This window comes from Falco peregrinus, chromosome 3, assembly GCF_023634155.1.
Source record: "Falco peregrinus isolate bFalPer1 chromosome 3, bFalPer1.pri, whole genome shotgun sequence".
NCBI classification, from domain to species: domain Eukaryota; kingdom Metazoa; phylum Chordata; class Aves; order Falconiformes; family Falconidae; genus Falco; species Falco peregrinus.
Genome location: NC_073723.1, coordinates 33,028,374 through 33,054,321, shown reverse-complemented (window position 1 = coordinate 33,054,321; position 25,948 = coordinate 33,028,374). Strand labels below are relative to the sequence as shown.

At 39.5% G+C, this 25,948-nt stretch overlaps 1 protein-coding gene across 9 annotated transcripts in view; it reads right to left on the bottom strand.

Moving 5' to 3' along the window:
• Positions 1–25,948, bottom strand: part of RUNX1T1 (RUNX1 partner transcriptional co-repressor 1) — a 116,237-nt gene that overhangs the window by 17,144 nt on the left and 73,145 nt on the right. For all 9 annotated transcript variants that reach the window (XR_008746476.1, XM_013305623.3, XM_013305626.3 and 6 more), the window contains 5 exons: positions 21,309–21,490; positions 13,350–13,600; positions 12,039–12,124; positions 11,220–11,421; positions 2,351–2,419 (listed from right to left, as the gene is read on the bottom strand). Coding sequence is in view for 8 of the 9 variants with exons in the window: in XM_013305623.3 (XP_013161077.1) it covers positions 2,351–2,419; positions 11,220–11,421; positions 12,039–12,124; positions 13,350–13,600; positions 21,309–21,490 (790 nt within the window). In the remaining variant the exon portion in view is untranslated. The remainder of the gene's footprint in view (positions 1–2,350; positions 2,420–11,219; positions 11,422–12,038; positions 12,125–13,349; positions 13,601–21,308; positions 21,491–25,948) is intronic.

Genomic DNA, 25,948 nt, shown 5'->3' with positions numbered 1-25,948 from the left:
ACATATCTGTAGTTCAATGAGATGAATCAGGGCACTGATGACTCCTTTCTGCTGATGTATGAAACTGAATTGGGCCCACGCGGCTTTAATTCACAAGGTGCTGCATACTGCGTGCTTGCGCCAACAATCACAAAAGCACATACCTAACTTCATATATTTCAAGAACTGCGCTGGAGTCTATCAGTCTCCAAAAGTTTAAAGTGAATCCTTTTTTCACGTGCTTTTGAGGTTGCTTATTAACTGCTTTTATGCCAAATTATTTCAGTTCAATGGATTCAGCATCCCAATCAGACTCTTACACTTGATTTGGCTGTCTATATATTGCTCTTTATGGACAGTTGAGATACCAAGATATCCACACTGAGCCAGCAGAAATGACTTGTGAGACTTGCAGCCTTCTTGACTGGCAGTTGCAGCCCAGCCAGGGAGCTACAGAGCATCTCCAAATGGCAGTACAGACCTATTCTTACAGAGCGGAATTGGACCTTTACTGCTTTGAACTGACCATTAAGTTGTGGAGACCTCCAGCTTCAGTGCACCCTCCTGAAAATGCAGGTCTGATTTACGAAAAGCAGTATGCTTTGTTATGTTTTACTACTCTTAGTAACATACAGGTATGCATCCTGTAGAGTCAGACTTTGTTTATTCTCCAATTTGCAGGCATGCTCAATTAATACAAGGAATCCGATTTAAACCCACATCAGCATGAAAAGAGAGACTGGAAATGGGACCAAAGGAAAAACCTTGTTTCAAAGGAACCGATTACGGCCACAAGATGACACATCACAGCTCCTGTGTGCACCATTTGTGGATATATGCAATGTAAACGTACCTCCAATTTTACAACTCGAGCCAAAATCTTCAATTAATTTGTGTTGTTAGCTTAGGAAGAAACTTTTTTTTCTTTTACTGTACCATCTAGGAGTCATAAATGACCTGACATGTCAAATGACATAAAAATCTCAATTTTGCAAGAGGAATAAAGCTCCTGAAACTCAACTGAAAAATGCTGCTCTTACTGAGATTTCCTGGGGCTATTTTTTTTCTTCTTAGTTTTCATTTAAGATGTTAACATAAATACAGCAAAGCAAACTATAAAAATACTTTTAGACATTGAGTTACAAAGGCTATACTTTCCTTGGACAAAAGAAAAATATGTAATTGTTTTATTTTTCATAGGAAACACAATGGTTCCAAAAGTATTAACATACTGACAAATGTAGACTTCACATGATAAACCCACATCACACAAAAACCACAACTTCTTGTCTGATGCAACGATATGCTGGCATAACATTTCTACACATTATGTTCTGTGTCTAGTTTAAAATACTAGTTTAAAAATCTAGTTTAAAGTAGCAAGCGGTTATGGGAGATTTTATCACAAAGCATCAAAACTGCTGCATATTTCCCATTTAATCATTAACTCCTGCTCAGACAGCTGCTGTAGACTTCACGGTTATACAGGTGTTCAAAAGAGGGTGTGGGGGGGGTCAGGGGTATGAGTATATACATACAAGCTCAACTACTTCACTGGAGTTCAAGAGCTACCGGCCCCTGTGAAAACGAGGAAGCTCTGATATCAATGTGCTAAGAGCAAAGGCTTAGCTCCAGCACTGCCATGGGATCCTTACCGGAAACTCCTACGCTCAGGAAGAGTTTCAAGGTGTTGAAGAAAACTCTGCACAACCACAATGTCCACCCATGGTGCTTCCCAAGCTTGGGGAAGACACTGTCAATGCCCGTACAACCACCCAGAGCAGCTGCAGAGATGCGATCCTGCTTACTTCATTGAAAACTTTGCAGGTTTATGAGCACAGACTTCACCAGGGGCTGACAGGCACAAAATCTTTTTAAAATTAAGACTTGGTACATTGCGTCGCAGAAGGGTTTTCTTTAACAGATATACTTAGGTTTTTTCCCCTCCTTTGGGAATTCTTACTTTAACTAGGGAAGAACCTTAAAGCTAAAATAAAAAAATAAAAAAATAAAAAAATAAAAAAATAAAAAAATAAAAAAAATAAAAAAAATAAAAAATCCCACACAAACTTTTTTTTTAATTGCTAATAGACTGAAACTTTAACATATCAAGTTTCAGCCTGAAACCATTATAACCCCTGAAAACAGAGTCCTTAATGGAAGTAATGATATCCCCTGAACTATAGCAGCAGATGCCTCTATTATAAAGATTATTTCATGTCCTGATCAGTTCCAGTTTAAGATTACTAAACACAATTTCTTCTTGTTACTAGTAAGCCTCCCCGCCCCCCGCCCCATTCCTCACATCAGTGCATTAACAACTGCACACAGCTGCCAGAAAACTAAGCTGGTGTTTTTAAACAGTTCTTACCAGCTTTCTTCCAGATCTCCTCTGGCACGTATCCAGACGCAGGCCTGTGAAGGAATTCCCGATGTGATTCTGCAGGAGGAGGGAGTGTGGAGGGAAAAAGAAAGAGCATCATAAGCAATGCTTGCTTGTGGAGAACAAGGCTTCGAGAAATACCTTTTCCCTTTACTTATTGCTCAGACAAAAAAAACACATGAAATTTTTCTTTACTCAAAACAAAACAGATGCCATGGCTGTAGTTCATGACTGTCACATAGACCAGATCAATGTTTAGGGCTCGAATGTCTCATCTTAAGCCAAGCTGGGACTAGTTTGCTTTACTTCTATTTTACAGCGTTTCAAGTCAACTCTATACAACAGTTTCCATGCTTTCAAGGCTGGCTTTGTGAGACCCACACTTCATCCTTTGTCATTATGTTTATGAAAAGGAAGCAGAAAGAGGGCAACGGCCCGGGTTTGGCACTTCTGCCCTGTGAAAACACAATGGCTACCCACAAGCAGAGATAAAAGCCAAGATGTCATTTCAGTGATCAAATAAGCTGTTCACAGAAAAATAAAGGGGTGTTCCTCCAAGTTCAGGGCTATGCTTTCCTGCATCTGAGCTCGTGTTGGCAACTGTAGCTGCACGAGCTTTAAAAACAGAATCTTTAACTTTAGGTTAAGCCCCTAAATACATATGCTGCCAAACACCCTCACTGGAGCTGAGGCTCATAATTTACCCATATATTTCAATCACATTTTGACAGTTCCCCCCCCCTCCCTTTTTTTAAAGTGTTTAACCTCTGGGCCTGAGCCTAAGAACTCTGAAATCAGCAAGATCCCTTCCACACGGACTTCAAAGACACAAGATCAGACAATACAGAAAGAAAACTCACTTTGGCCTCAAATTTTGCATACAGAATCTCAACAGATGAAAAGCTGCTCTTTCTCAATATAATTAAAAACTGATTAACTATTTTTCAAAGTAGTAGCAGAGAAATAAAATAAAAATCAAAAAAAACCAGACCCCACATAAAGCTAAGTTCATTGCCTGTGTGACAGAACTCTATCAAAATAAAATAACTTGATTTATTACATGAGATACAGTTTGAAACTTTTTAGAGAGATTGCTTGAAAATAAATGTCCTGTTTGTTGTCTGAGTTTGAAACATAACAGAAGTACACATATCCAGTCTGTGAATACTATTCGTCACTAAATATATTAACTGTTGTATCTTAAAGTTATTATTTTCTAACTCGGTCAAAAAGTAGTACTTTTAAGAAAAAGCTTGAATCACTGAATCATTAGGTTTTGCAAATCGTTTTGTACATTACCATACATATACATGTAGTACTGTTTATATACAATAGGTTACAGAAACTGAGAAACAGTTAAAAGATGACATTTAATATTGCACACAGCTAACAAAGGTGGAAATAACAGGGGCTGTTTCAGCTACACAGAGAGTAGGGAATCGCAGCCCCTGCACACTGTTCCACAGATGCAGTTTCTAGCACATGAATCTGCAGACACCGACGGGGTGGATTGAATCTCCCCATCTGACAGGCAGCTGAGTGGATCTCCCCAGCTCTTCTGTTTGTCACTGAAGTACGGGATGAAAATAAAATGGATTTTTGTAGGCAGAATGTCACACCTCTCGAGTGTAGAATGATGGGGGAGCGTGTGCAAGATTCTGCAAAACAGCTAACTATTTACATTGGTTTAATCAACTCGATAGAGGACTTCAGACCTGATGCTGAAAATGGGAAAATTCTCAATATCACTTGGCTTGTACGATTCTGGAGATGACAAATATAATTGTGTACACACTTCTCTCATCCCTTGGAGGCTTTTAGACTTGCAGGCACAGTGCCAGTTCGGTCAGGGACAGAGGCAGCAGCAGCACACATCGCTTGAAAGCTCAGGAAAACCAAAGGTGAAAAATTAAAAGTCTAATTTACTCTTCCTGCGAAACCTGCAGGACAAAACCCAGCCAGACTCCAAATGTAGCAAAACAGGGGTTTGTTGCATTCATGTCTTACACTTTGTGTTCAGTTGTCCTGTTTGCTGTTTAAGGTAACATCTGCTGCAAGGGGATCATACCCTTGAATTAAGCTTTTACCATGGTAGTTAGTATTAAAAATTAAAAGATGTGGAGCTGATATTTTGGTACACATGACTTTCCAAAAATGGAATTCAGTGACATAAATGACCAGATTGCCAGCTAACTGTTAAAATTTCCAAAACATAAACATCAATCAAGCTCTTATTCCAACCACAAATTATTTACATGAGGAATGAGATCCTCTGCAAGAAGACTTAAATCAAGAGCTTGTGAGAGACTTTCCCATAGTTTGGAATGGCACACAAAAAAAGACAAGAAGCACTTATGAAGATAATAAAAACCACATTTTCCAAGCAAGAAAAATATTATTAACATGTCTATTGTTTAGTCAGGAGTGATGAGTCCAAGAAAGCAATCTTCTTTCTGGGGCTAAACTACAGGATGTGACCAGAGGATATGAGTCTTGCATTACATACTTTTAAAGGTAAGGTCCTTCAGATTAAGAATCACAGAACCTGCTCACTGAAACTAAAAGACAAAAGATCTCAACTGGGATGTCTAGCAAACTCAAACCAAAAAAGTAACACAATTGTGTGAAGTCCCTAAAATACCAAATGTAAAAGCAACTTGCAAAAACCCCTAACAAGGAAAACACCTTATATTAACTGACTGTCTGACTGCAGCACCTAGAAGTCAATGTAAATTCTGCCTGGAAATAAATGGAATGAAATCAGACAAAATTAGGGATCGCCTAAAGCAACAAGGCAGTTCATACAGAAAATGACATAATACAAAGATTTCTTAATGGTGAAAATGCAACAATGTTGTTATGCAGAACAACTGGATGTACACTACTGAATTTACTTGAAATTCACAGCAAGGCATGGTTTGAAAGCACTTGTTGATAATCAGTCTGATTCCTACGGAATGAGATGAAAAAGCCAAACAAGGGAAATAAAAAGTACATACACATGAAAGTAAGCAGTACTTGTTTGTGAAAAGCTTAAATGAAGTAAAACAGACTTTGAAATCAAAAATATTCTTTGAATTTTGTATTTTGATAGCAGCACGAAAGTTGTTAGACTGGGACATAAGAATACATATGAGGAAACGACACAAAAAATTGGTCTTGGTTTCAGCCCTTATTCACAAAAGAAAATCCTGTTGTCACAATATGGTGCTGGTTTCTACATGGGCCCTGGTGTATCTATTTCAAGAACGCATTCAACCGTAATAACAATCGACAGTTAATTGAGCAACCAGGTTTCTGGAGTTTAATGAGTAGGAGTATCTTGTAGACTGCTGATTTCTGGTGGTTTTAAGATAAAGAGAATAGGTGCTGAAAGTACTGAAAGAGAGAGGGACATGAAGACTTGTAAAAGCAGAAATACAAATGGGTCTGGGAAGTGAAACTGAGACAAAAAGCTAGGACCAAATAAAGGATATGAACTCTCATATGATAATAACGACCAAACGCAAGAAAACAGACTAGAAAGATCTAAAAGGAAAAGACGTGTTCAAAGCTGTCAAAAAGCTTAATCCATGTTTGAAAGAAGGAACAGAAGATGGGTTGACAATACAAAAGGATGTCGACGGGTTTATCACTGGACCATGATACCCAAGCCTGTAATAACAAAATATTAAGAAATGGAGATGAACAGCTAATCTTTGAGGATCTTTTAGAATTTACTGTATTTATGAAAATACTGACAGTGACAGCAATACCCTATATGCCATAGTGAGCATTAGGGATCAAAAATAATAAAAGCTGCATATAACCAGCCCTGAACTAAAGATTACTTCATATATGAAATATATATTCATTTATACGTATTTATATGCTTTTCATATTTGATATGCAAGCTTTGCTTCATTCTACCCTATAAGAAATGCAACACCATCGGTGGGACACAGACAAACAAAAAACTTCTCAGAGCAACAAATATGATTGCCTTGTTTGTGAAAGACAAGCTCAGAAGTGTGCCACTCCTATTAATGAATTACATAGATACAAATCTGAAGAAGTGTAATACTGAATGAGACTACCTTGGTAACATTGTTGGGGGAGCATGAGTTTCAAGAATTTTTACCTACATCTTTACTGTTTTTTTTTCTCTCTGATACATTTTCGTGGCTATTACAACACTCCCTGAACATGTGAAATTGTGTTAAAAATGTAGTTGTGTTCTCATTTAAAAGGAATAAGAAAAGGAAAACCACAAAGGTACTGTATTACTGAATCATCCTCAGCCAAGATAAAGCCAGAACCAAATACTGAGAATACAAACACAGTGTTTCTGCAGCTGTAGCCCTATCTAACAGCATGCCATTCAGTATGCCACAATCCAGCCCAAACCTCCCGTGTGCAGCCAGTGGATTAAGAGCAATACTTAATATCATCAGTGGCCACTAATACAGAGACTTCACAATCTAGAATTACAAGTTATAAATGTTACTGTGGTATTCACAGCATTCCCGTTAACTCATGTGGAGAATAGCATGCATATCACAGCGATGCTGATTATCTGCAAATGGCAAAGGAAAGATTTTATAATCACATGAATAGACAGACATGTATTGGCAAGATATGTCCTGGCTAACACTGGAAGTATGAGGGTGAACAACCTTAGATAAAATATAAACTAGTTCTGAAAGCGCTAACATTTTAAAATGTATTAAGAAATGGCTAACCTATGTGTTTTTTACAAATTCATACACTTCTGAGAATCCTAGCTTTCTGGGGCAAATCCTGCAGGTACTGGTACTGTTCAGTTGGAGGTTTTAAACTCTATTTTGTAAGATTTCCATTCAGATAAATTCAACAGACACAAAATATCAGCATTACTGCAGACCTTCTGATGTGTGCCTACACCACTTATCTAGAGCCACAGCTGCACTCAGTAAGGTTATAGATCTTGTTTATAACCCACGATGCTGAAGAACCCTCATATTTAATTTATCCAACTGTGTGTATTTCAGTATACGATGTCTGATATGTGTAATTATTCACTATTAGGATGAAAGTTGCAGTCCTGCTGCAGTATGTAGTACTGAAATTCTTCAGCAGAAATGGAGGAGTTGGATGATGTATTATTCACTTCATAGACCATCACAGTTCATCAAGTGAATATATATGAAGTCTGAGTAATTTTTAGACTTTCATAAACATGTATTATTCAGACTGAAAAGAACGGACCCATCTTACCTTCAACACACTCTCGGAGAATAATGAGAGCTTGTAGCCTGTTGTAGCTGGCTAATGTGTGTATTGGATTACACTGCATTAAAATGAATGATCAAGTATTTAATTTGATTTCTTAATTAAAATTATCAACAAAAATATCTGTCAGATATTGCAAACTGTCAGGATCAACATGATTTTACAGGGATGGCAAATTAAAAGAAGCACAAAAATCTCTGTAGGAAAAAAGGTCTACTGGTTCAGAATGATGACCAGAAATTTCTTCAATTTCTTTTGGACTCTATCTATGCTAAATTTCATTTCAGAGTATTTCAGCAACACCTGTCTATGAAGACTGTGGCATAATGTTTATAGTAAGAACTTATCACTTCAGTGATGATATTTTAATTGTAAAGAAAAAGAAACAAAGGCACAGACAATGTAGCCATATGGCTTCCTTTTTCTTCCTTGTGCTAGTGGAGATGACAAGATGGATTTAAAGGGTGGATTACCTCGTTTAAAAAAAAAAAAAAAGTACAAAGGGGAATCACTGACATTTAGAATCCCTGCAGCAAAAAACAATATTTACATGTTGTGGCACTTTAATTAAAATATTGGTGAAATTTTCCAACCCCTTCCTCCTCACTTCAAAACTAAAATAAAATGCCCTGAACAGAACAAAGTCTCAAGGCTCACAGACACTGCTTCAGTTTTATTATACCTCTGAATATTAGGTGCTTTCGTTTTTTAACCAGATTACTACCAGATTTGAGGAAATGTAAGGATTATCTTCCCACAGACTCTGAAGTAACTATTTTCTGCCTTACACACCTGACATAAAACTACGTCTTGCCAATATTTAAAATTGACGTGAATGCGACATCACTGAAATGATCCAAGTTTCATGTCCATGAGTCTTGGAAGTAGTTTTTAAAGCCAAATAACCAAAATGGACATGTAAATGGTAAAATGGACTCACTCTAATCTAAGCAGTTCAGTTGTACCCGTAGTACGGCAGAGCTGACTGGTATGCCCCATGCCAAAGGCTGTATAATATGCCTGTTTAAGCACAGACTTTGCTGTTTCCAAGAATTCATCTTGACAAATACACAAACAAAATGATAATCATAGAATCATAGAATCATAGAATGGTTTGGGTTGGAAGGGGCCTTAAAGATCATCTAGTCACAACCCCCTGCCATGGGCAGGGACACCTTCCACCAGACCAGGCTGCTCAAAGCCCCATCCAGCCTGGCCTGGAGCACTTCCAGGGATGGGGCATCCACAGCTGCTCTGGGAAACCTGTTCCAGGGGCTCACCACCGTTATAGTGAAAAATTTCTTCCTGATATCTAATCTAAATCTACCCTCTTTCAGTTCAAAGCCATTATCTCTTGTCCTATCACTACGAGCCCTCATAAAATGTCCCTCTCCAGCTTTCCCGTAGGCCCCCTTTAGGTACTGGAAGGCCTCTATAAGGTCTCCCCGGAGCCTCCTCAGGGCTGAACAACCCCAGCTCTCCCAGCCTGTTCTCACAGGAGAGAGGCTCCAGCCTTTTGATCACCTTCGTGGCCCTCCTCTGGACTTACTCCAGTAAGTCCATGTCCTTCTTATGTGGGGGACCCCAGAGCTGAACATAGTACTCCAGGTGGGGTCTCACGAGAGCAGAGGGGGAGAATCACCTCCCTCAACCTGCTGGTAATGTTTCTTTTGATGCAGCCCAGGATATGGTTGGCTTTCTGGGCTGCAAGCCAAGACACTGCCAGGTCATGTTGAGCTTCTCATCCACCAACACCCCCAAGTCCTTCTCCTCAGGGCTGCTCTCAATCCATTTTCAACCCAGCCTGTATTTGTGCTTGGGAGTGCCCAGGACCTTGCACTTGGCCTTGTTGAACATTGTGAGGCATGCACAGGCCCATCTCTCAAGATCAAGATCGTGAAGATCAAACAAATATGTAATACAGGGATCTAATTGTATGTTTCAACTTATTTTATCTTTTGTTTATGTTGTGGTTATGACTATTTTTCTTGGATTGTACTACTATCTATACAGTTTTGATTAATGTCTCGAGCTCCAGTTTCTTTGGGGAAATTATAAAACCTCAGTTTCCTTTCATTTTTTTTTTTACTTATTAACTAAACTTACAAGCACCATGGCCTGGCTCATTTTGCATCATAGCTTTACTAGAGAAGGGTGCCACTGCTTTTGATCTAGGGGCTTCCTCACAAATGTTCTTTCCTAAGCTGCAAATGTGACTGACCTTTCAGATGCTGCGTTTATGAGGCTTTCTTGACATTACATTTAACACTACAAGCCGTTACCTCAATTCTTTTTTTTCTGAGAAGGGCTCCTCTAGGGACTAGACTTCTTACTGAAGTTGGGAACAGCATTTCCATAACCCCTCCTTTTACTGACTGAAGCTAATTTATAGAGCTATTGGCTCAAATCATTTGACACACATACAAAAAAAAGTTTGTTTGTTATCAAGATGCAATAAATGTTATAGTAGCAACTCTAGAAATTTACCAAAAGGAAGACAGAGAAAGCATTAGCTTTGATTTTCTATTTGCAAATAAATGTTTTAGATTTTAATAAGTTACTCTTAAGGGCAAAAGGAAAATACAGCTTTAAATAAAATATAGTTCCAGAATAACACACATGCGCAGTTCTACTAACGATCAGATTACGACGATTTTGAGTAGATGGCATTCAATATAGACAATTTACTTTTTAAAAGATAAATATTAGACAAGCAATCATAGTCTGCCGTTCTCTCCAAAAGAGCAGAGAACAATAAAAGGCATCACCAAGATGTGTTTCTTTACCACAACTGCCATAAAAGTGAGGGGATGGGGCAGAAGCAGGCCAACATTTTAGTAATTACAGAAAGCCCACAAAATACAAGCTTGTTTTTATAAAGCAGTCAAGGTAGCTGTGTGAGGTATCACGTGAGCCTGACTGTGAAGGTCTGCAGGAGGCTAAAGTCCAACTGTTTGGTCTGCTCCTTGTAAGTGGGTTTTGCAGCTCGAGCCAAGCTCTGAGCGGTGAGCAGTGCCTGAACTAGCTCAGACACACCTGTGCGAGCCACAGCAGTAGACACGGATCTAGAAGAATCATGTGTGCATGGCTGTGGGCATCCCAGATGTTGTTTCTTTCTTATATGGAAAGCAAGCACAGCTAAGAAGTGCCTATATCTTTATATCTCACTTCATTTCCTCAGAAAGACAAATTCCAAGTTGTCATTTGATTCAAGAAGGTGAAAGCCCTTGGTTTTGCACTGATAATCCAGAAGCACCTACAGATTTCTTTAATCATGCAGGCAAGGGAGGGAGACAGAAGGGACGGAGAGTCAGTGCACATCTCACTGCTCTGCCATGCCTACATAACAGTCTGTCCTCCCACCCCACCACCCTCAGACACTGCTGGATGGAAAGCCAATTACCAAGCATCACCCAAAACCCCAAGCCATTCCACATGTAAACATGATTATTAAGGCATAACTGTTCTCATTAATTCAGTAGTCAGCAGAGAGGAATATTTCATTGCTATCACAGAAGAAGAATCAAAATGACAAATACAAAATTCATCTAGCACATAGCTGAGCTGAAGAGGATCAGTAAATAATTTTTAAATGAGAATACTGTACCTAATGTAACTGGATCCGGATTCACTGGGCTCTGCTGTCTGGAATGACTACTGCTGCTGTTACCACCTTTTTTTAAATCTTCTGCATCACTGTACCGCCGTATCCAGTAATTAAGCTCCTCACGGTCTGCTTCTTGACATCGCCGTAGTACAGTGAGAGATCGCCTAGTTTTTTCCACCATGTCCATTATACAGTTTAACAGCTATGCATAGCGGTGGATGCAACAGGGAAACAAAAAACAACATTTTATTCATAACCTGACAGAAAAATAAAGAAAACATCAATGTGCTGAGTGCCTGGGTTTTAATAATGAAGGAGTCTCTTCCTGTTATTTCAAATACAGCTGAAAAATTATGGTCTTGTTTTAAGAATGACAATCCCTTCCTGTTTAACTGGTGATCCTAAATTGTACAGATATGGATTTCTGGAGGAAAAGGTGAAGACAAGGAGAACAAGACTGAAGAGACTTGTAGTTCCACCACAAGTCTTCACATGGCAGTACAGAGGCCAAATCTGGTCCAGAACTGATACCTACAAATGTTGTAACAGCTAATAAATTCAAAGAATAAATCCAGTGTGCCCCAGATCCATGGTTTATAGAGTACAGTCTACTCCCCTTTTGGCAGCCCATAATAATGAGGATACTGCAGGAGGCACTTAACAGTAAGGCCTGGTATGAGTTACCTAGTGGGAACATCAAGCCCTCTTCAAAACTTGTCCTGGGACTTAGATTTCTTTTAAAAGAAAAAAAAAAATTAAATTCCTGTCTTAGAAGGGCTCCTTTCAGACAATGATACATAAGAGTACATTAGCCCTTACATGGTCAAGGTGTTTCCACTCTTCTGCCCATTCTCTGTCTGTTAGCCTGTGATCAATCATTTCTTCTTGACGTGTGCCATGCAACCCTGCCAAAAAGGAGCAAACCATATTTACAGTGTTGGGAGTTCTCTGGGGGGTGGGGTGGAGGGAAGAACCTATCAGACAAATATATCATACATTACCTGGTCTAGTACCACCACAAAAATAAATGAATGCCTAAAACCTTTGCTCTAAGTTCTCTTTACCGCTTTTTCCCACACAAGATGCTACTGGTTTACTCAATTTAGTGTCTTCAGTTTTGCAAGTTCTGTAGGTTGCAAGGCGACCTTTCAAAAATGGACATAACCCTTTCTGACTATATACAATTCTTTATAATTATATATATTTATATATAAAAAATAAAATATGTAATTTTTCATTTGTGCTACTTGAAGAAGTCAGCAAGACAATTATTTGGTAACTAAGTGTATTGAATACTAGCTGTACTTCAGAGAGTTGAAAAAATATTAGTCTAAACTCAATGTTATTTCACTAAATGCAGTAATTACTACCATGTCAACAGAGCATCATTAAGGGTTCATCCCTTCACAGATGTTTAAACAACATGTGGTTAAAATGTAGCACATATATCAGAGCAGCTGACAACATGATACAACCAAGCCAGTATTTATTATCCACACTCAAGAGGAACCGACACTTGTTCTTTGTTTAGCCTCCTCTATACAGATGCTGTAAATGTTTCTCTTTTATTGAAGATTTTTTTAAAACAAGGAAGAATAGTAAGTGCAGATGTGAAGAAAGCCAGGCAAATCCAAGAGCATCAGACATCCCATTAAACCAAAATGTGCTGCACGGGGTGTGGTTGGTGCTTCTGCTGTTCACATCCTCTGCAGACATCCCCATGCTGCACTGCACTCTTGAGATGTCACACACAAAGCACCTCTCCAAAGGCTAGTAACTTTCTCCTAGTCTAAGCTGAAGTCAAGCTACGCTGATGTTGTTATCATCACAAACGTGACACTACTTATCCTTGCCTGAGAGACACCTGAGTGTCCATGTCATCTATGCAGCTGTGAAAGCACAGGTTCCTCCTCCTTCTGACTCTCTTGCTTTAGAGTGTAGCAAAGACACAATTCAATCAACTTTTACAAATATAAATCTGAAATAAGGCCATTAGAAGCAGCTAGATGGACAAACAACATCTAAATGGCAGGTGTATTGACTCAGCAAAAAAACCCAGTCCACGATACAGAATATAATTACAAGGAAGAGAAACCTAAAAAAACAATGCAGAAAATCAACATGCCTTACCCATAGGTCTGTTTCTGTCCCTGAGGTCCCTGTGATTGGGGTGTCTGTATGAGTCCCTGTAGTGGTGGGCAATGGCCATATCATCCAAACGATAATGTTGAGGTGGAGGTGGGGTGGGATGAGGCAGACCATTGGGCTGATAAGATAAGCCATTATTTGGACTGTACCGCTGGCCTGGGCTAATAGTGCAGGGCCGCTTGCTTGGATGCTCTGAGTGCAAAGGCTCTCTGTCAAAGCCATTTTCTTTGGTTCTGAAAAACAAAGCAAAGGAACTTTAATTTATGTAGTGAGCAGAGTTGCTCAGGAACATGCATCCCCCACCTACTTGTGCAGCTTGAGGAACTAAAGCTTGTTCTTTCACTTTGCTCAAAGTGTGTGGTGTTGGTAGAACATTTCACAACACTGCTTATTCAAAATATACAAAGGACACGTTCACCTTGTCTAACTATCCCTGTAACTTGAGAAACACTAGCAGGGTGAGCCTTCCGATGGAGCAGCTTATGGAGCAGCTTAAAGAGTTGGGGCTGGAGAGCGAGCAGCCTTTGCTGAAATCACCAGCTGGTAGGATGGATACACATGTAATTGCACAGCTGAAACAATCAATGGATGCATAAAGCTAGAGGCTGAGAAATTCCTATTGTTCAGTAGCGCTATAGCACAGCATGATTAGGGGAAGTCTGCAGTTAAAGAAATTGTTTTTTTTTTCAAGAGGACAGCATACAGTCTTAAGGTAGTGCATGTCAGTGTGCTGAAGCTCAGCTATATGTAATGCCAGGATGAGCTCCCACCAAGATCAGTGTCACACTGAGACTCTGGGCAAGAACGACTCTAGATGATGAGAAATGCTTCCTTCAGAGATTTTTGTACCATCTGGGCTATTCCAGTCAAAGGTGCTGTGACTGTCATTAATTTTGCAGGAAGATGTGGTTAGATTCAAGTCCTCAATAACGTTCAGGATTTCCCGCTCCATTACCCTTAAACAGGGGTTTTATGCTCAGGCAACTTTGAAGAGTTGTCAGGGAGAAGGGCAGTTTCTTATGTTACAGATACTTCTTAATCCAATTCAGAATCAGCTATTTCCGAAGAAGTCTCTACTGTGCACCTCTGTCTGAGAACCTGGAACTCACGCTGAACTAATTTTCCATTAAAATAAAAAAACAAAGGCTGGAATTACTGCAATGGGTTCACAACAGAAAAGCTCTGTTTCACTGAAGTATGAGGTGGGTTTTTTTACCACTGGAACAAACAAAACCTATAAAGTACTAGCTTTGAACAGAAAGCTTATTAGATATAAATATCACAAAGTGTTGAGGTTGCGTCCCTCCCTCCAAAAACCTTTATTAAACAGCTGATATATTCGAGCCTTTTTTAAGAACTTTCTCCTCTGTGATTTACACATGGAATAATCTTCCTAGTAATAACACGATTTTTTGTCACTTTGACAGAGAAGGTAAATTTGATCTAATTTTCTTGTTTGCCTGCTGTTAAAACGAACTGCCCTTCAGCACACCCTCCCCCACAAACCAGCCAACCAACCTCAAGGGACTGCCTGTGGAAAAAGTCAATGTATTAACTGTTGCCCCTCAATAGGTTCTCCTTTAATGTCAATGAGAGGAAGGATGAAGTCAAATCTTTGCCAATATCCACTGGGATAGAGGATCAAAGTAAGATCTGGCAATTACCAGCAGGAAATTAAAAGATGGGTTGCACTGTTTTCAGAAGAGGTAAAGAGATTTTCCAGGGACCTCACCACAATCGCTAATGCCAGAGAAGCTGCAGGTATATATATTTTATTATACCTTAACTTGGCAAAGAGGGGAGACTCACCAATACAGCAGGGCAGCTACTCTAATTTTGGGCAGACATGTAAGACATTGTTGAAGTGGATTATGTACCTTCTTCCAAAGCAAATGCAAAATGGCTGTGAGAACTTCTAATCAGAGGAACTGAAGGACCATCATATATTTTCTATCACTTTTGGCACAGTGGATCTGCTTGCAATAACTCCCAATGGGTAGTGATGGTTTTTTCACAGCTCTCCAAGATAAGTTTTGTATTTAGTTGTTGGTGTGTGTTTTCTTTGCACGTATCTGCTCATGCTCAATGTCCATGTCTTTCAGTTGTAAAAATACTATGAAAACAAAAACTGGACTTTCCTGCATGCACAAGCCAAGCTACACATTTGCCAAATTCCTTAGTGTTACGGTTAGAATGACCTCTACCCAAGATGGGGAGGGCGCAAAATCAGAAACTATAAATAATTTAACAACTTCATTGACTTTCTCATCCCTCAGTGTAGGAAAAGCAAATTAGGAAACTGTGACAAGTAGGAATTTAGTTTTCCTTCTCTGCGCTATAATTAGATGCTAAAATCATATATTTCCATACAAATGTACATATTTGCACCTTACTGTACAGGTACTTCTGTGGTTTCTTAGGAATGCTTTGTACTTAAATTACCTTAACTAGAATGCACTGCATTAGCTTGAACAACACACGAGCATATCCATTTTCTCCTAGAACCCTGAGTTCAACTAACACAGAAATTAACATTACTACTGAAAACATATTTACTGAAATTAAATCCCTATTTTTGTTGTTACATTGGGTAACAGCTGTCAGGTGTTTTCTGGATACTAATACCTTAATTCTACAATTTGTTGTTGTGTTTTTTGCACTGACCAAATAAACAACTTAGCAGAATACCAGAATAAGACTGCATAAACTCATTTTGTGGTTTTGACCATTTAAAGTACATTAAAAGGTAACAACTTCCAAAGCCTCATCAGAACAGGAATCACTGGCAAATTTACTATATCTGAATATAGTGATTAAAAAAAAAGTGCTGCAGAGTTCCATAATTCACATGTCCTGAACTCAAGCTACTATTCTGCTTCTGATCTCAGTCCTACTCATTCTTCCAGGTCTCACCCTCCTTGGGACAGCAGCATGTCCCCCGGTGCCTGAGGAAGGAAGCACTCCTGTTTCACAGTGACTGCCAGACCCATGTGAATACTAGCTCCAAATCCCAAACCACCACAGTTTTCATCTGATTTTTACCCGATCCACCTGATTTTGCAAATTTTCATTTCAGTTTTATGTTATTGCAATTTATGGATAATTTCCTGGTAGGAAATCTGACCATGCAAAACTACCTTGGCTGGAAAATTTTCACCTTATCAAGACTATTACAACAATTTCAAAGAACACTGAAGTCAGCTTGCAAGGAGCAGGCAATGCTGGTCATCTGCTGTTTGTCAAGATGCTTTGATTTAAATTGGACTTCCACCAATAAAGTCTTGATGACCAAACAAGCGATAATGCATTGCTGGAATAGAATACTTCTTTACGATACTGTGTAACAGAAAAGATTTATATTGCCTTGCTAACAGTTCATATTAAGACAATAATTACACATGGCTTACAAGGAACATAGCTGTAAGAGGTCTGAGCAACCTGTATCTTATTAAGATGTGGAGGAGCTTATTCAAATAAGAAAATTTACCTAAAAGAATTATCAAAGCCTCTGTGCCCAGGTACCTTTAACATCAATTCCTTGTCAGGAGTGCTAAGGGTACAGCAAGCACAGCAGCACTTTCTAAAGTCACCAAACAATTATGGCCACTTTTGTTTTCTTCTCACTCAAAAATAGAGCTGTTCTAACAGATTTTGTGGCTCTCCTATATCCACTTTCCAGGCAGCTGTCATAAACGTGGAGTCACTATATGACAAGCTCATGTGCCATACAGCCCTTCCCAGCAAGCTCAAAGGATAACTAATTAGCAAAAAGTCTTTTGTGGTTAACGTATTTAAAATCATGCTATTTTTAACCAAGCATTCATTCACCAAAATAAAAACCCACATTGGTCCAAGTTCCTTTGCTTTACTACAGTAGAATGTAAACTCCAAAAGTTGTAAACAAAATATAGTGAACACTTTGTTCATGACATGTCATGAACAAATTACCAAAATGTGTTGTCTCCTCAGGTGTCAGTTTTTCTCTCTTGCAGTGACTGATGGTTCCCAGTGTTATTACAGAAACAGATTGATCTTTTTAATGAGCTAGTTTAATAGACTCCAAAATCTCACCGTGGCTGCTCATCCGTGTCAGACCATATGCACCAAGAAAACATTCAGTAAAACATGAAGCTCTGCTGTCAGATTGCTCCATAAAACCTCACATACAGTAGACTTGGATATGCAGATAAATAACCAGAATTGGAAAATGCATATGCAAAAAAGGTTCTGAAATTATAAGCAGAAAAAAAGTACTGTATATGGATTTTGTTTTAAAAAAAATCATGAGGTGGATGTGGTTATGTACAACACAGACGTTCCACTTCCTTTGCTAATCCCTCACTGTATTTTCCCTCTATTGGAATCAATGGTATGCAGTTATCCATGCTCAAAAGAAAAATGTAAATATGGAAAAATGTGTGTGTGTGTGTGCGCGTGCACATGTGTTTTTTCTAATATCTATGTGTATGTAACATATATACACACACACATATACATGAGATAGATACATCGATATATATATATAGCATGCACGTTACATACAATGTCGATAGATACATACCCTATCCCTTGGGAAGTGAAAAAGATTCCACAATTTACTTTAGTGGGAGACGTATCTCCAATCAAAATTATTCCAAGTGCATTTAATTCCCCTGGAAAGATGTTGCCTTGTAGTAATTTTTTTCCATATTCTAGCAATAGTCACAGCAAACCCTCCTCTTAAAGGATGTCTCATATCTTCCACTGTATTTTTATTAACATATTTGAAAACTACTTAGATACCTAAACAAAAGGTTTCTCTGTTTCCAGATGTTTCCTCCTGCTCCTCTGTAAACAATTAAAATAATTAATAGTGCAATGAGTGTAAAGTCAGACAAGTATTTGGTTTCAATACTCACTCGGTCTAGGCATGCTCTGACTCTGAGGACAGTTTTTTGTGGTTGATTTACTCACATTACCCAAATTAAAAGGTATGTAAACTCCCATTCAGTAAATTTAAGAATCTTTCAAACAGGATTTTGTTCTTTTTACTAAATCTGTAGTACAAATGTTCTTGAGTGCATGAGAACTCCACTTAACTTGGTTCAGCCAAATCTACCATATCAGTTTATGTTTTTCTGTACAGTTTTAATCATAGTCAATGGAGAAGTAGGTGTGACTAACAGGCTGATACTGCAAAAAAACCCTTATTTTTTAAGCTCAAGGCACCATTCCAATAGGTGAGCTGGGCAGTCGTCTTTTTCCAGGCCTTTCATGACAGTGAAGAATCTCAGGGTCAAAAAAGAAAGGATGGGGGTTTTTTGGAAACATCACGGAACATAATTTCAAGCAGCGATTGACAGAAGCTGCCAGTTGATAGCTCAGAGAATGCGGGCCAGTGGGACACCCCACATTACAGTCCCTCCCTGGACCCTGGGAATTCGAACACAGCGTCTTACCCACAACACTGGAAGTTAAAACTGTCTGCCCTTCACCCCAAAAGCTGTATTACTACCTGGACAGGAACGGAAAGCTCCCCAAACTGGATGGAACCTAAGAGAGACTTCAGCTGTGAAAGCAAAGGTACTTGCTAGCAAACAGAGCCTTCTGAGTTTCAAAAGCATCTATCTGTTTTAACTAAAAAGAAACACTGCGAACAAAATTCATAAACCAGACTTAAATCTCTCTAGGCCTGGCCCTCAGTTTTAATTAAAAGATGAAGGCTGAATTTAAAGTCCAATATTATTCTGATCTGATGGTCCCCTTATGGGCTACTCCTATGTCCTTTTTGCTATAAGACTAATACAGGGTCTTTTCATTACTAATACCTGCACCACCCATCCCCTCTCATGCAACCAGGTGCAAAGGTACCATAGGTGAGACTGTACTTATTACAAAATAACTGAAATGCAACACTGTCAAACCGGGTCTCAAAGGGTAGGCGAATCATTTCAGAATGCTAAGGAAGAAAAATAAGGGAAATACTGTATTGTCCATTTCTCCTTTATGGTCTTATGCAAGAAGCAAGTAATACTGCTACTAACTGGAAAAAAAACCTAAGCTAGGAAGGCACATCCCTCTTTTCCTCAGTATTCTTTCTCAAGCATGACCTCACAAGGTTATGAGATAATTTAATGTGTGTCTATCCACTTGCAGGAAAAACACTGTGTCTGCTACTGACACTGGACTACAACATGCTGAACAAGATGCACTAGATTTTAAGAGGCCTTTTTAATAGATGTTTTAGCACACTACTCTGCAAAGACTGAGGATTTGCAGCAGAACTGCCCCAGGGAGCTAAATTTTGGCTTTGGAAATGTTATCTCTTTGCATGGAGTAAGACACTGCATGGAAAATGTCTGAAAATTAATCATCTTTCTTGCATGCAGTTAGCTTTTATGTTAACACTGATGGCTGTTTCAGTTTGGTCTAGTTGTCATGGGAAAATGGTGAAAAGAAGGTACACAGAAAAGCGCTTCTCTGTCGGTATCTTTATTTTATTGCTGGTCCATTGTGATTTCCCTAAAACACAACCTAAAGCCAGCTAATTTCAAATACTTTCACATTTTCATCTATCTAATGGCTACGTTACATTAATTTTCACTTCTGGATATATGAAGCTTCTGAGTTTTACTATGAGCTTTCAGACTTCATTTTCTCTTTGTTTTTGTGCTGTCTTGGCCTGTCCCTACACAGAACTGTCACCTCTATAAACTTGCAAGCCTTCTTGACTTTGAAAATCTTCACCTTTTTCATCTAAAAGATAACTAGGACACTTGCTATGTTTTAGGTATGCAAGTAGTGGCATCTGGCAGAACAGCGTTATAAAAGTTTTCCACATTATAAAAACCATGGCAAACAAAACTAAGAAAAATCCAGTATTTGGGCCTCCCAAAGGTAAAACGTACATGCTAGCTGAATTTCTAACACTATCATGGGAAGACAGCTAAAAATAAATAGCCACAAGAATAATTTTCTTGTAGCACTAAACAAAGAACTTTATTCAAACAAGAAAACCTGTTCCATATCCCTAAACCTACAGTACTGCACACACACACTTGTTCATCCTGTTTCTGCACAGACTCGTTCTCAGCTCAACAACAAAACAGATTTCAGTGAACATTTCTCCTGTTTGGAAGAAATATCTTTATGCATATTGGATAAATGGATATAGAAACATGGTACAGCAGGAGTCAAAGCCCTGACTGCAGTCTGGAGTTTGCCTTGTAGTTCCCAGTGTGAGTGCCTAGCCACTTTCCCCTTTTCTTAGTCCAAAGCAAAGGACTTGCATGTGGAGCTGGACTGATCTGCTGCTCATCTCATACTACACAAACTAGTAGGGTACTGGCTAGCCAGTATGACTTCTACATCGATATGACCACAGCGTCTCCTCAGGCGATTTTGCCACCTGCATCGGTCTGTGCATATACTATATTTACATACACCGAAATACATCTGTACATGTATATTTAGCTGTATATATGTACATATACATACACATGCATAAGCAGGACCCGTTGTGACAGGACAAGGGGTAATGGTTTTAAACTGAAAGAGGGTAGATTTAAGGAAGAAAATTTTTACAGTGAGGGTAGGGTGGTAAAACACTGGCACCCAGAGGGGTGGTAGATGCCCCATCCCTGGAAACATTTGAGGTCAGGTTAGATGGGGCTCTGAGCAACCTGATTGAGTTGAAGATGTCCCTGCTCATTGCAGGGAGGTTGGACTAGATACAGTTGTAAAGGTCCCCTCCAACCAATACCATTCTATGATTCCATACACACATCTACGAAGCAATCTGGCTGTTGCATAGCTGTAATGAAGGTAGGACCTGCAACCAGGAACACCCTGCAAGTTCCCCCCAGGCACCTGCGCACACGCTTCCCCTTTGCTACTGGAGCTCAGCACATTCCATCCATGGGACATTTCTGAGCAGGGCGTGAAAGGCGCGGTGGTGCTCACCTGTCTGGAGTTCGCCTCTTCCCGTTTTCGTTCACATCGAGAAGCAGCTCTGAGGAGTCAACAGGTGAGGTGGTGCTGGCATCCAGAAGCAGCTGTTCGTGCTGGGCGAGGTACTGGGCTGGGTTCTGCTTGGCTAGCCTTGCACAGTGCAGCAGCTCCCGCTGCAGCAGGGGCAGATTGGCCTGCAAGAGCATTGCACATGTTAGGAGGGCAGTCTGCAGGCAGTTTCAACAGAGATAAAGCAGAAAAATCAGAAATCAAAAGAAAGCCTGCTCTGAGATGAACCTGTTGCAAGCATCCTCTGTTAGGTTTGCTGTGGTTAGCTGCCTGAAAGCAGGCAACCTCCTTACAGGGTCAGGTCATGGCTGTGGCGAGTATGCATGGAAGGATGGGACTTAACTGAAAATGGAAAAGAAAACTGCAAATGCTGTGAGAAAACCAGATCTGAGTTCCACATTCTTAAAGAGCATTGCTCTGGCTGACTTCATCCCCCTACTATGCAAAACCTGAGTTCCTACGGAGCAGCAGTTTTCAACAAGTGGCAAACCTTCTTCAACATTTTAGTATTTCCAATATTTTAACATTTTCGGTATTTTCAATACGTTTCCCATTCAGATTGCAGTTAGTACTTATAAAATTGTTCGAAACCATAGGATCTGCAGCTGTGTAAGTTGCCTCAGTCACCATCCTTCAAGGGCCTTGGGGACAACAGGATTGCCCTCGGCTTTCCTATTACACTTGCAGTTACGTATTAAGATAAAGATTACAACAAAATCTCATGTTCCAGAGCTTCAGTTAATCACCCAGAGGGCTATGGCCCTTCTCCTAGCTTGTAGTATTTTCAGCCTTCCTCTCAGGGCCCAATGGGACTGTGGTCATGGGCTGGAGAGTACCAGGACTCAGACACAGAGAACTGAAAATGTTCACTGATCCCTGGGTGGCACATTTTGTTTGTCTACTGGGGTCATACTTAGTCATACTTCTTGCCAGCTTTGGAACCAAGGTGGAACTGTATGTCCTTCCCCTCAGCGGAGATCGTTACACATCCTGGGAAATATTCCTTTCTCTGCAGCATATGTATGCATCGATACTAAGATAGTCCAGTCATTTCTTGCCTACTTATTTGTGCCATAAGGTAAAGTTCCCCGATTCCTCTTGTTCCATGCCTAGTGGACAATGACTTGTTGCCTGGGGATTTTTGAGTACTGAATTAAATTTCATGACCTTTAGTAACTAGAGATAACTCGACAAAGAACTCCAACAGCCCCCTTTGCTTTTGAAACAACTCCCATGGAGGAAAAAAAAATAATTGAAAAATATTTCTGAAGCTAAAAATGTTCTGAAACTAATGTGCAGGAAACTAAACACAAAAAGCAGATGTTCTGGAATGTTTTGAACACAGGATCTTGGTAAATTACTTTGCTAGCATTACAACAATGGCAAATGCTCCAGCACCTGTTGCAGTACCATAAGAGTAAATCAATCCACTTTGCAACAGAATAGTGTCAGCACATATGAACTTGTCAACAGTGGGGAAAAACCCAGCAATTCTTATTCATCTTAGGATGGGAAGACAGCCACTTGTGGAAGATGAAATCTTTTCAGAAATCCACAGAATACAAATATTTTGGGAAAGTACCAATGAAATATCTTCTTTCGGTTATTAACTGTCACATTTTTGTCCAGGGCTACCATGTAACACAGAGAGAGAGATTGAATGCTTTTGTGAGCAGGGGTTTTCATTTGTTTTAATTTCACTGTTAGTCTTTAAAAGGTCACAGAGAATAAAAGTCAAGACACCCAGCTACCTAAACTGCCTCACATGGCAGAAAACAATTGGAGAAGTTGACATATATTTACAAATAAATAGCTGGAGGAAATAATAGGATCAGACCTAGGATTTTAATAGTAGTGCATACTTCAAAGTGATCATATATACCATATATGATATAGTGCATATATCATCACATCTCAGCATGCCTGTGAGGTAGAAATGTGAAGTCCCCACCTTGCAGCTGAGTAATCAAGGAAAAAACCAACACATTCACATTCCTTATCCACTATCACAAACAAAATGGGCCTGTTTCATACATGGGCACTCCTGGCTCGTGGAGACAACCAAATTTTGAACTCTGAAGTTAAAGGTATCCTTTATTCTAAATGGCTTGAACATATCTTCTGTGCATAAAACAGACATGTAAAACTTTTCATATGTTTATTAAACATTGATCTATTCGGTTTCTTAATTTTTTAGAATTTCTTATGGAAAACTATGAATGACCTGCCTCATAATTTGGCTTTATAATGAATGGCATCAAGCAACATTTGGACAAAAATTCAAACTGAAGAAAAGCAGTAACTGAAAACTTAGTTCAACACAAGTACTTTCAATCTGCTCAAGACATTATTCTCAACAATCTTTATCAAACCGTATAGTAAAAAATAACTGGTTTATTAGAAGAAAAGGAATCAGGACCTCCCTATGGCTAGATCAAGTGTACAGACTGCTTCTGGTCACCATGGCCCCAATACACAGCAAGAACTAGTTTTTGGGAAGCTGGATGCAGAATGACACACTGACACTCTCCCTCCTGCGAGGAGGGAGAGATCAGGCTCCTAAGGCAACTCAAGCGTACTCATACAGACTCTGAAACCAAAATGGCCTTGGACACAAAGACTTACACTGAGGTTCATCTCTGACAGCAGAGGCAGTTCTGGCAATGTACAGCAGCATATTTCTCCCACTATCACTGCCAGTGCCTGCAGACAGACTTCCATGTGTCTACATGTGAGAGATACAAACCAGTTCTTGACCAGAAGCCAGATAATATATGTTAGAAAAACGCTGACTGCAAACAAACGTGGTATTAGTGGCTTACAGTCCCTTAAAATGTTGCACTTTGGTCTCTGGAATATGCTTCTGCTCTTGTTTTGGGTTGGACCTTATGTCCTTCAAGATTTAGGTAGTGTCTTAGCCTGCTCCATCAGTTTTATAATCACACAGGAAAACATGTTTTTTACCCAGTTGTCAGACCTGTTTCCCACTTTGAAATGAACTGTTCTAACCAGAAGAGAAAACATTACCTCTGCACCTGCAAAACAAGCTACAGCTCCAAAAGGCTGTTTTATCATTTCAGTGCTCACTCTAGGTAATTAGTTAATAATTTTCTATTGTTGGATGTTCCTACTTTCTTTGAAACTTTAGCAACAGAAATATTTCAGTATAATAATTTTAATTACAAAGGCTTCATTAGAATATAGTACAACTGGGCTTTGCTGCAAATTGTTATAATTGGAAATTTACCTAAGTTATTTACAGACATATTTTAAAAATTTAAATTGAGACAAATTTTTGTTCAGAGAGCCCAAGGAACTCAAAATTGTAAGTCATATATTGATATTGATGCTTAAAACAAATATGCACAGCACGTCTACTGAAAAACAGAGCGTTGGCAGTACTGAACATGTACACCATGTACCACTTAAATTTAATAGACTAAATCCTGCTTGATATTAATGTAGAAAATGTGCACAAAAAGGCTCCCAGCCAATGAAGGTTTCTGCAGGTGAATGATCTTATCTTCCTCCGAAGCAGAACTGGTAGAAAGATAAGCAATTTGATGACTGCTTATTATCTGCAATGGATCAGCGCTCCCTGGCGTGAGGCACTATACAAACACATGGTGAAGAGTAGCTTCTTTCCCAGAATTTTTATTACAGAAGCACAAATTTTGGCTTCTGACTGCAATGTAGCGTTTGGTAGACCTAGCAATCTGTGATGGATCTAGACCAGACAGGATATACAGTGTGCAATAGGTTTCAAGAAGGTTTGAGCCACTTGACTTATGATCAGGTAACAGATCAGAGGCAAAAGCTGGGAACAGAAAATAGGTCTGGCTTCAGGAAAAGTCATTGGGACAGAAGGGACTGCAGGGCCCAAGAGTCTCTTCTTGCCATGGTAATACTGTGGGGCATGGTGGAGACCCTAGCTCTGGTTCTAGGAAGCGATATTGCCATGTTAGCACCATCTTGAAGGCAAAAAAGTGTCTTAGCTAAATTTGGTCCCAGATTGCTTTGGTCTACAATAAATACGCATATAAAAATTACATAGATTTGCCGGGTGCTCCAGCAAGAAGTACAGAAAGCCTTCCATCTGGTCCCTCCTCAGCAGACAGCTTGGGTTTTTTCCTGCCACAGAGTCAGTAGGCAGTTTGGCTGTGGGAATTCATGTCCTTAAAAATACCGAAGTACCTAACTATTGCCTTTGAGCGTTCAGCCATGTATGAGCATGTCTCCTTCACCCCTCTTGTCACCACAGAACCACTGCTTATCTGGGGTGCAAACTCGAAGTATCTTCTCAGTTCACATCTACCCATACTTACTAAGCTGAACAAGTTGAAACCCAGCAGAATCAGGCTCAAACAACAACCGTACACTAACCAGCGCCAAGACAAAAAGAGCGTGTAACGCTACAGAGTCCTCAGGAGACCATCTGGTCTTTGTCCTGCTATGGCGGCTGCAGTATGATGCCTCAGGCAAGAATGAGTTAAAGCAGTGGGTGGTGGGAAAGGCTTACAACAAATATCACAGGCTCCTCAGGGGTCTGTAAAGGATGTGGAGGAACTTTCTTTTGAGTGGAG